Genomic DNA, 12,376 nt, shown 5'->3' with positions numbered 1-12,376 from the left:
CAAAAAATCTTCTTTTGTGTTCAGCAGAAGAAATTCATACAGGTTTGGAACAACTTGAGGGTGAGTAAATGATGACAGAAGTTTCATTTTTGGGTGAACTATCCCTTTAAATATCATGCAGAGGAAAACAAGACATCTAAAATTACACCTAACATCATATTTACTCATAAAAAGCGCAAATTACAAATGCTAGTTGCTCTACAATTTGTGAAGCAGTGAAGACGGTGGATGGGCCATTTTTTTTTTTTTTTTTACAATGCTGACTTTCGCATGCATTTGAATAAAACAAAACAGCAGCAGCAAAAGGCTGGTCAATCAAAACAAGGCTCATTTGCATGACTTTACAAGTGTGCCACACCAACAAAACAACAACAGACACACAAACACTAGCAGACTGCAGCTTAGCATAAAGGTCTCACTAATTGCATCATTTAGGAAACATTATATTTGAGCACAAAACAACGTGTTTGTAGAATCAACAAACACGTAGGTGTGCCACTGTATCCAAAATATCATCTTTTGTAAGTGGGTTCAATGTGAAGCATGGTTCAAGAAACTTTTCCTTTCAACTGCAATTGAAACAGTGTATGCAAAAACATAACAAGTCAATCGTAATGGCATTATTGTGGTAATAGTCGGTCCTCACCGCCGCTGAGACTCACCATGCCCGTCTCTGATGTGAAGATGACTATCTCGTAGAGCGGGGCCAGTTGCTGGAACAGATAGTCTATGCCGGGCCTCTTCTTAAAACGCCAGCCTGTGGCCAACTAGAGGCAGCAGAGGAGATCCATTAAAACATTAAACCACAAGTAAAAAGGTAAAATGTTTTTACATTTTTATTAGGCCTAACAATAGGGTTTAGTACGGAAGAGGATTAGGGCCAAGCAATAATAAAAAAATTGAAACCATCTCGAGATTAAAGTTGTTAAATTTCGAGAAAAAAGTCGAGATAAAATGTTGAGAATAAACTCATTAAATTACGAGAAAAAAGTCGTTAAATTACGAGACCAAATTCGTTAAATTATGAGAAAAATGTCGTTAAATTGAGAAAAACGTCGAGATAAAATGTTGAGAATAAAGTCATTAAATTAACTAATTCATTCTCGTAATTTAACAAATTTGTTCTCATAATTTAACGACTTTTTTCTCGTTATTTAACGACTTTTTTCTCGTAATTTAATGACTTTATTCTCAACATTTTATCTAGACTTTTTTTCTCGAAATTTAACGTCATTTTTCTCATAATTTATTGAATTTGTTCTCGTAATTTAACGACTTTTTTCTCGTAATTTAATGACTTTATTCTCAACATTTTATCTCGACTTTTTTCTCGAAATTTAACGAGTTTTTTCTCATAATTTAATGAGTTTATTCTTAACATTTTATTTCGACTTTTTTCTCGAAATTTAACAACTTTAATCTCGAGATGGTTTTATTTTTTTTATTATTGCTTGGCCCTAATCCTCTTCCGTAGTTTAGAAAAAAACCCTATAAAAAAAAAAAAAGTTTGGGTTCAGTACAATTTTTCTTTCAAAGAAATTAATACTTTTATTCAGCAAGGATGCATTAAACTGATCAAAAGTGACACAAAAAGATTTCTATTTCAAATAAATCTTTTCATCAAAGAATCCTGGAAAAGATTTATCAGTTTCTACAAAAATATTAAGCAGCACAACTGTTTTCAGCATTGATAGTAATAAGATATGTTTCTTGAGCAGGAAATCAGCATATTAGAATGATTTCTGAAGGATCATGTGACACTGAAGACTGGAGTAATGATGCTGAAAATTCAGCTTTGCATCACAGGAATAAATTATTAATGCAAAAATCATTTGTAATAATATCTGACAATATTACTTTTTTTTTTTTTTTTTTTAAATCAAATTTGTCAAATTTTATCAAATAAATTCAGCCTTGATGAGCATAAGAGAGTTTTTGAAAAACCTTTAAACGACAGTTAATATATTTTCCTTTCTAAACACAGTGCATTTAATTTAATGCAATCAGTTCCTTGCTTAAGTGAAGAAAAAATAAGAAAGGAAATAATATTTAACAGATTTCTGCCGCTAGCCTGCTAAAGCAGCCCACTTCTGGCCGCCTTATGCCATTTATGATGTGTTTTGCTCATAGGTGATGTTTCCGATTTCTTGAGATTTGCTATTTGAACTCAAACATTTTTAGACATCCCATCTGGAAAACATTTATAAATAAACATGCCGTTAGTCTTTCTCAATCATTTACTGGAAATGAAAGCCTGACTATACTGATCATCAGTCTGAAGAAAGAAGGCATAGCAGAAAGCTGCATTTCACGGCAATTGATTGTGGAAAATATATGCCTTCAGTCACGGAAGTTGCATTTTACCATCAAACTCAACTAATTCTTCTGTATTGTGAGATAAGATTCTGACTTTTGTATCATTTAGAGTAACCGATCCCTTAACTGTGCTTTTATCTGGCACCGAACACCTATACTTGAGTACACATGTCAAACAAAGCCAAAAAGTAAGAGTACAGTCACAGACAAAGCTTCACTTGAGGTTGAACTAAAATCACTGGGCTGTGCGCCACGGTAACAGTCTGCTGAGGTGTGTCAGATTACAGGTCGGCTATGCTCCACCTGTCACCTGTGTGTGGCCCTTCCTTCACAGCTGGCCAGGTAGACAGAACAGAGGAGAGGAGGGAGCAGGTAAGGGAGGCGACAGGTGGTTGGCCCAAAACAGTGTTCCAGATGGCCTAGTGTGATTAACAGGAATTGATAAGGATAGTTTGTGATAAACTGATAAGTGACTAAGGGTCGTTTAATAGTAAATCAAATAGAGACACTTTATTGCAGATAGGATATGAGTGCACAAATATACACACTATACAGCACAGCACATAGAGAGTCTTAGTACAAACTATACTAGAGCAGGCGCAGCTGTGTTTAGATTTGAACAGCGCTGGGCCTGCAATTAGGAGCTAAACACCCAAGAGAAGAGTAGATTTTACCAACTAAAACATGTTAAATAGTGATCTGAGAATGCAAGGTCTACGTCCCACAGCTCAAAGTGGCTCATTTAGATGGAAAGTAGACTTGTTCTATGGGGTGACAAAACTATTTTTAGCAGCATTTCGATTATTTTATAATTATTATACATGCAGTATGGAAGCCTATTTCTAAATCAGAGAACTAAATAAAGTTATTTATGTGATAAAGTTTGGGGGGAAAAAAATAAAATATAAAAATAATCGTTAGAGTTTGATTAATTGTGAAAAATAATCGAGAGATTCAATCAATTGAAAAGCCCTATTTTCTATTTTAATATATTTTGAAGTGTAATTAATTGCTGTGAATGCTGAATTTTCAGCATCATTACTCCAGTTTTCAGTGTCACATGATCCTTCAGAAATCATTCTAACATGCTGATTTGCTCAAGAAACATTTCTTATTATCAATGTTTTTTTTGTGGAAGCCATGATACATTTTTTTCAGGACTCATGATGAGTAGAAAGTTGAAATAGAAATCTTTTGTAACATTACAAATGTCTTTACCATCACTTTTGATCCTAACTTTTCAACAGTAGTGTACATTGGTCCTTCCTTGATCCTCAAATGCAGATGCTCTCTTGATTACTTTAAAGGTCCCGTTTTTCGTGGTTTTTTGAAGCTTTGATTGTGTTTATAGTGTGCAATATAACATGTTCATGTTTCGCGTGTAAAAAAAAAAAACAGTATTTTTCACATAATTTACTTATCTGTATACCGCTGTTTCCACTGTCATAAAAACGGGCTGATGACTTCCTTGTTCTATGAAGTCCCTCCTTCAGAAATACGTAACGAGTTCTGATTGTGCCAGCGGTTCCTGTGTTGTGATTCGACAGCAGTTTACCGCATCTTGCCCGGAAAGGTCACGCCTCTTACCATAACGTGGAGATGCACGCGCTCAGTGTTATTGTAAACATGTCTTTAATTTTACCCTATCAATTTGAGCCGGAATCAGACCCGGTGATTGGACTGCGGGATGAAAATAACAGCGTTTCGACGACATGGCGACAAACACACTCTACAAACGCAACTCTTGTGTATTCCTGTGGGTGGAGGTTAGTCAAAAAACTGTTTTAGTGACGTCATTAAAGAAGGAAGTAGAGGGATGTAGTCCAAACTGGCCGTTCGATGTAGGCGACTTCTGTTAAATAAAATATCTCGCTTGGCATTGAACTTTGAGCTTTAAAATTTTACAGATTTTATTTATACTCTAACAACAACATTACACACTAACTAAAGTTTGAAACATGGGATCACGAAGAACGGGACCTTTAACTGAGCTGTGACACCTACCGACCACTCTGGATGGAGGAGGACATCGGTGAGCTCCAGCACTAGGGTGTATGGAGGCTGGTAATACGGTTCTCGCAGTGGGTCTGGGAGAAGCTTTGGGCTTGTGGGCTCGATGATCATCTATGGAGAAGCAGAAAGAGAACATTTTGTACCTCAGATTCTTTCTTATGAGGATATATATGGGAAATATTTTCTGTCTCGTCTAACCTGTCTGTAATCTTTGAAATATTTGAAGGTTCTTCTGAGCTGCTGGATGACAGGAACATCTAGAGGACAGAGGACAATATAGACTTGTGTAGACAGATTGATTTTATTCATGTTAACGGTAAAAAGCATAATTTAGCTTTAAAGGTGCCCTAGATTAAAAAAATTGAATTTACCTCGGCATAGTTAAATAACAAGAGTTCAGTACATGGAAATGACATACAGTGAGTCTCAAACTCCACTGTTTCCTCCTTCTTATATAAATCTCATTTGTTTAAAAGACCTCTGAAGAACAGGCGAATCTCAACATAACATCGACTGTTACGTAACAATATTTGCATATGCCAGCCCATGTTCCCAACATTATGAAAGGCATTACACAAGGGCAGAACGTCTGGATCTGTGCAGAGCTGAATCAACTAACTAGGTAAGCAAGCAAGGACAATAGCAAAAAATGGCAGATGAAGCAATAATAACTGACATGATCCATGATTACATGATATTTTTAGTGATATTTGTAAATTGTCTTTCTAAATGTTTCGTTAGCATGTTGCTAATGTACTGTTAAATGTGGTTAAAGTTACCATCGTTTATTACTGTATTCGCGGAGACAAGAGCCATCGCTATTTTCATTTTTAAACACTTGCAGTCTGTATAATTCATAATCACAACTTCATTCTTTATAAATCTCTCCAACAGTGTAGCATTAGCCGTTAGCCACGGAACATAGCCTCAAACTCATTCAGAATCACTGTAAACATCAAAATAAACACTGTACTTACGCGATTAGACATGCTGCATGATGAACACTTTGTAAAGATCCATTTTGAGGGTTATATTAGCCGTTTAAACTTTTTTTATGTTGTTTAAGGCAAGCGCGAGCTCTTGGGGTGTGGAGCACCAGATTTAAAGGGCCACACACCCTGAATCGGCTCATATAGGCAGTTAAAAAAAATGAATAAAAAAAAAAGTTCTAGGGCACCTTTAAGCCCCTCATATATCTTCAACTTACTGTGTAATATGCAAATATTAAATGTTAAAGGGAAGGTTCACCTAAAAATGAAAATTATCCCATGATTTACTCACCATCCTAGGTGTATATGAATATCTTCTTTCAGACAAACATAATCAGTTATATTATAAAATATCCTGGCTATTCCAAGCTTTGTAATGGTAGCGAATGGTGCTTCTGATTTTGAAGCCCCAAAAAAATGCATCCATCCATAATAAAAGTAATCCAAATGGCTCCAGGGGGATAATAAGGGCCTTCTGAAGTGAAGGGATGTGTTTTTGTAAGGAAAATATCCATATTTACCACTACCATTATAAAGCTGGGATGAGCCAGGATATTATTTACTATAACTACGATTGTGTTCGTCTGAAAGAAGATAGCCATATACATCTAGGATGGCTTGAGGGTGAGTAAATCATGGGATAACTAATTTTTGGGTGAACTCTGTAGTCATTTGTGTGAAAACTGGTTTGGTGCTTATTGATAACAGCCATGTCACCACATCAAATAATAATGGTCACTTCAACACAATATACGATATCCCAACATCATTCAAACTAAAGTGATTAGCCCAATTTTCATGGCTTTAGCTCCCTCCAATAGCCACATGCCATATGCCACCTCAAGCGGCAGAAAGGACAGATAAAGTGGCGGCACACAGGTTTCATGCGCCTCCTGCCTGGCTCGCTGTGCGTCTGTTAATGCAGCCAGCCCGCCAAGGGGCCCCATCAACAACATCAGGGCACAAGGAAGGAGGCTGATTGGGGGAGGGATGATACAAACTGCTTAAACAGCCTCTCCTCTGGCCGCTCGAGCCCTATCCCTCCTTTTCTCCTGTTGGATTAGTTTGGAGGGGGAGGTGTTTGCGCTCTTTGAGGGAGCATGTGCCTGTTGGCAGCCTCCAATGGAATAAGCTTTCCCTTGAGGCTAATGAGCGAGACGAGATGGACGTCTCCTCATCATACTTATGTTGAAGAGAGACAGGGGTGGTGTTAGTAGGTGCCATTTACATGATATCAGCATCACAGCTTTCTTTCTGAAAAGTTCTGGACTACTGAAGAAAACATAGCTGTGTTAGACAAAACACCTGTTGAACAAGGAATAGTTGTGGTCCATAGTCTTCTGAAGCAACACGATAGATTTGTTTAATGAAAATGCCACAAACATGTCATTATGCAGCTCTCAAATCAAATATGGCATCTGAGATGTGAATAATGTGTAATGTAATCATACAAAGCAACTGTATATCTTTAGGAGACTTTAAATATAAATATATTATTTATAGGACTACTTGTATCGTGCTTTTCTGACTTTGTGGCACATTGTACACAAAGTAAAACCAAAATTGGGAGCTGGAAATTATTTTTGCAGCATGTTTTTGGAATAACATGATGGTGAGTTATTCAGTACCTTCTGTCATTATTAAAAGTACTAATTTCTTTCAAAAAAAAAAAAAATGTACTGACCCCAAACCTTTGAATGGTTGTGTCAGTGAACTATTCCTTTTGAGTGTTTAGAGAAAGTTTATCCTCTTCACATCAACCTCAGTCGTCTGTTTAACTCCATCCAAACTGGCACACATCTGTCCCAGCATAAGCCCTTCCTTCTCCACAAGGCCAAGATCAATAGAAAGGGTGAACAGTTGCAAGAACCGTTACCAAGACTGATCCAAGACGACACCGGAGAAGCGGGAAACAACTGGGTGCGCTTTGAAGAGTCTCTTGCGCTAACCTTGTTTGTCAGTGTAAATGGCGAGGAGTCCCATTGTTGCTTCACAGAGGGCCTGTGGCTCTCTGGAGGGATGTCCATTGAGTCTCTGGCGAGGAGGGAGGGAGAGGAAGATCGATGGCTAGGCCTCTGGACACAACAAAGGCCTCCTTTAATCCTGCACTGGGTTAGCATATGCTTCGCTAGTTTGCCAAAGGCCATTACTCAATTGCCTTTCTTCCATCCTTTTCTTTGGGAGCCTCTTGCTTTTTTCTTTCCTGTCAATCGCTCCTTTCTGCAGCTGTGAAAAGTGGTCTTTAGGTGTGGCCCCTCTCTCATTGCTGTCATATGGGGACCTAACTGTTCTGTGGATAGAGTACCAGGCCTGTGCTAATGTTTTCACGGATGACCTACAGCTCGCCGTTTGTTTGCTTTGAATATTGGAGGCTTTTTGTGCTTGAGTTCATTACACTCTCCAAAAACAAAAATCACAAAAAAAATAAAAACACAAATCTAACCCACTAACATATCACTCCCTATAACCATAACTCTACAATATTACTAGAAGTTTGTGGATCATACTTGATGCTTGAATTCTGTTATTTTCTCCACACTGAAATAATTGCAATTAGTAGTTAGATAAATATATCGTCAAGGCCTTCCTTATATATTAATACAGCTATATGTGTGTTTGTTCATGCATAAAGACCCATATATACTGTGCGTATTAGACTAGATATTTAAACATGAAGAGAAACATTTTAAATGTTCACTTCATAATTTTTTGTAAAGTGCCTTTCACAATAAATATAGTTACAAAGCAGCTTTATTCAGAAAAAAATTGTGTTAAGCACATACGTTTGGGTTTGGGGTCAGTAAGATTAAGAAATTTTATTAAAGCAAGGATGCATTCAATTGATCAAAAGTGACAGTAAGAACATATAAAATATTACAAAAGAACCTTTTGAACATTGTTCATCAAAAAAATCCTGTATAAATGTATTACTGTCTCCTGAAAAATATCACTGTATTCAACATTGATAATAGTAAGAAATGCTTTTTGAGCAGCAAATCAGCATATTAGAATGATTTCTGAAATAAACAGAACTCTATTGGTGAGGACGCTATATAGATACCATTAGAGTTATCGTTCTTGGTGTGAATGGATCTTAAGATTACACACATTTTTTTTAAAGGTGCCATAGAACGTCTTTTTAAAAGATGTAATAAGTCCCCTGAATGTGTCTGTGAAGTTTGTCCTGCCCTTGTCTAATGCTTGAACATGGGCTGGCATATGCAAATATTGGGGGCGTACACCCTGACTGTTACGTAACAGTCGGTGTTATGTTGAGATTCGCCTGTTCTTCAGAGGTCTTTTAAACACATTAGATTTATATAAGAAGGAGGAAACCATGGTGTTTGAGACTCACTGTATGTCATTTCCATGTACTGAACTCTTGTTATTCAACTATGCCAATATAAATTCAATTTTTAATTCTAGGGCACCTTTAAATTTTCCCTCAAGTTAAAGTTTCTGAGTTGCAGACTAAAATAAAACAGAATAAAACAGTGCAATGCCTTCAATGAAACTTGAGCTTTCGCACCAGAGCATATTACACAAACCTTCAGCTTTTATTTCCAGGTTATTGTTATTGCTATCGGTTGGAGATTACATCTTTGTGCGTTTAAGCTCAAGAAAAACAACTCCTCCTCCTGACACATTTGAATTCACATTGTGCCACCTCAAACAAGACTACACTTGTCATTTCAGATATCAGAACCAGGTGATGGGTGAATCTGTCGTTAAATTCCACTCCAAATATTATAACACAAGTATGAAATCATATGGTTTCCAAGGTTTTAAACAAACAGAAGATTTACTTTTAGTTTCGGTGATCTCATGACAAAAAATTTCATGTGACTCTATAAATCCAGTACAAATTGATTGATGCAGCTTTTGATGAGGAGGCAGGCTGGTGAAAAACGTGCACATACACGCGTCTTCCATTGAATGCCGTCACTTGGCACGGCAGAAATCGTTTTTTTTTTTTAGAGTTGCGTCTCTTATCAAGGGTCCACTCGTCGTCCCCACGCTGGCCCTCTGCTATTTTAGGGAGGGTGATCATGGGCCCAGGAGGCAGAAAACCTGCTTCTCAGCTCCCTTGAGGGAGTAGGCGTTTCACCTCAGTCTCTAAAGTAATCATGGCCCTTCGTTATGGCATTAAAAGCTATAAGAGCATTAGTGTTGGACAGCAGTGCTCCGGGCTCGGAGGTAATAAATCGAGGTGGGGGGGGAGAAAAGGACACTTCAGGGAATGTGTGGAATTAATTATGTAATTATGATGAGACCGAGCGATTGCAGAGAGCAAGCGAAAGCAGCCTGTTATCTCAATTGACATCAGCAGTGAATGAAAAGCGCAGGTGCACAGCTTTTACCGCTGTTACGTGGCGTCTCTACCTTTACTCTATTAATGATCACGCTAATGCCTGCTCTGAAGACAGCATATCTGTAGTTGATGGTGCTATAAATACGTCAGTCCAATAATAACCGCATAAAATTAGCATAAAAACCAAGCCAATTCATTGACAGGAAGCCAAACTTAAAGAAACCATATACCTATAAAATATAAAATAAAATTCGGTCATCATTAATAATGAAGAATTCTAAAGCATGAACACTGCCATTCAAAGGTTTGGGGTCAGTGATATATATTATATATATAATATATTTTTTTTTTTTGTTAAATAAATTAATTATTTTATTAAGCAAGGATATTAAATTAACATTCTGCTCTAAATGCCTGCTTTAAAAATGAACTTTTTAAAATTACATTTTAAAATATAAAACAAACAGAACAGCTCTTTTAAATTGTAATAATATTTCACAATTTTAGTGTTTTTACTGTATTTTTTATGCTGCCTTGGTGAGCATAGAAGACTTTTCAAAAACATTAAATAAATCGTACCAAACCCAATCTTTTCAACAGGGTTTCAAGCTCCAAAGTGGCATAAAATGATGTCAAATGTTAATTTGTTAACAATTTTGTGTTAAAAAACATTCTTTTACAAAAATTCTCTGTGTCTTTCACGGATGACAGAAATGACAAAAGTTACTAAATGGTGAATGATTTACAATTTTTTGTAAACTACCCCTTTAAAACGGACAAAAAAGAAGCACCAGCCTCATAATTCAACAACCCACAATTAAGAGTCAATGCAGCATGAATGAAAGCAATGAAACAATTGGCAATGTGAACTGGCACATGTACCACATGCCACTGGTTAAGGGCCAATCAGGGTATGTGAGAGATTGATGCTTGCATGGGTCATGCGCAGAGGTTCGGTCCCATGAAGCATTTGGCAGTGAACTGGGTTGACACCCGCTGGCACTGGGTAAAGAGTGCTACATGGCACCAGAAATCCATCATGCGCCTTGCTAACCTGACAGGTGAACAAACACAACATGCAGGCCAGAAGGGTCCTCATCTGCTAAAATAGGACTGCACAAGGGAGCGAACAATACTCTGCATTCGAAAGGATGGGGAATAACAGCATTTCACGCTTGTAGACGGAAGGTCTACAAATAATTGAGTTCTCTACTTTTCTGTCATGTTAACTTCCTCCTGAGCTTTGAGCTATGTCTTTCACTGCCTTTAAACACAAAGTAAAACTATACGGTCTTATCAGTCAGGTGAACATCTGTAAGAAAGACTTACTGAAGATTACTGTATGTAGGAATAAAATGCCCACAACAGGCCCCAGCTTAAAGGTGCCCTAGATTCAAATATTGAATTTACCTCGGCATAGTTGAATAACAAGAGTTCAGTACATGGAAATGACATACAGTGAGTCTCAAACTCCATTGTTTCCTCCTTCTTATATAAATCTCATTTGTTTAAAAGACCTCCGAAAAACAGGCGAATCTCAACATAACACCGACTGTTACGTAACAGTCGGGATCATTAATATGTACGCCCCCAATATTTGCATATGCCAGCTCATGTTCAAGGCATTAGACAAGGGCAGCCAGTATTAACGTCTGGATCCGTGCACAGCTGAATCATCAGACTAGGTAAGCAAGCAAGAACAATAGCAAAAAATGGCAGATGGAGCAATAATAACTGACATGATCCATGATAACAATAACTAATTTACAGTTATTTTTTTTTAAAAAAAGCCTCTGTAATAACATCTAAATCATTTCAAAAACTAAGTGCCTTACATGCGTTCAGATAAGGGGAGGACTTACCGTTATCAAACTCATCTGGAATCTGGGGGAGAAAAACAAACAAACAAAAAAACAGAGAGAGTTAACATACAAGTAGACATGTTTTTCGTGTACACTGGTATATCAAGTTACTGCATGTGGGTATGAGGAGAGTTCAATCAAGTGTCTTTATACAAACTACACAGAGACAATAACATGACACCCACAACAAATTAACAGTAAAAGGTAAAAAAAAAAAAAACTTCACTAACACTTTACAATAAGGTTCATTAGTTAATGTATTAACTAACATGAACTAACCATGAGCAATGCATGTTACTATATTTGCTAATCTTCGTTAACGTTAATTAATGAAAATACAGTAGTTCATTGTTTGTTCATGTTAGTTCACAGTGCATTAACTAATGTTAACAAGATTTTAATAACGCTTTGAAATTAACATTAGCAAAGATGAATAAATGCTGTATAACGAACTGCATTTATAAGTTCATGTTAACTAAAGTAGTTAATTAATGAACCTTATTGTAAAGTGTTACCAAAACTGCTTTTCTACTGACAGAGTTAAATGGATGGAAGCCTCCAGGCACCAATTAAAAAATTATGTAATTATTTTTTATGTTTCCTGAATTCCAAAAAACCATAAGGAATTTTTTTTTATATGTCAAAAACCATTTCCTTATACTTTTCCTAGCAATAACAATAAAGATAGTAACAGCACAGAGGAACGATACTGTTGGAATCACTTTCAGAAATATTTTTTCCTAGATGATGAACAATAAAAACATTAACAGCCAATCAGAATCCATCCTGTTTTAAAGAGCTTGAGCACTTAAGGGCAGATGACATAGTTGCATGCTTAGAATAAAGAGATTGATATTGTGCGTTGGTATGGACACTAATATAGT

The 12,376-nt window shown here is 36.7% G+C and overlaps 1 protein-coding gene across 1 annotated transcript in view; it reads right to left on the bottom strand.

Moving 5' to 3' along the window:
- Positions 1 to 12,376, bottom strand: part of timm50 (translocase of inner mitochondrial membrane 50 homolog (S. cerevisiae)) — a 31,610-nt gene that overhangs the window by 6,991 nt on the left and 12,243 nt on the right. Inside the window, exons 4-7 of the mRNA XM_048160217.1 lie at positions 11,493 to 11,514; positions 4,528 to 4,586; positions 4,321 to 4,440; positions 663 to 767 (exon numbers count right to left, since the gene is read on the bottom strand). Coding sequence (XP_048016174.1) covers positions 663 to 767; positions 4,321 to 4,440; positions 4,528 to 4,586; positions 11,493 to 11,514 — 306 coding nt within the window. The remainder of the gene's footprint in view (positions 1 to 662; positions 768 to 4,320; positions 4,441 to 4,527; positions 4,587 to 11,492; positions 11,515 to 12,376) is intronic.

Source organism: Megalobrama amblycephala, linkage group LG16, assembly GCF_018812025.1.
Source record: "Megalobrama amblycephala isolate DHTTF-2021 linkage group LG16, ASM1881202v1, whole genome shotgun sequence".
NCBI lineage: Eukaryota > Metazoa > Chordata > Actinopteri > Cypriniformes > Xenocyprididae > Megalobrama > Megalobrama amblycephala.
This window is presented reverse-complemented; position numbering and strand designations above follow the sequence as displayed.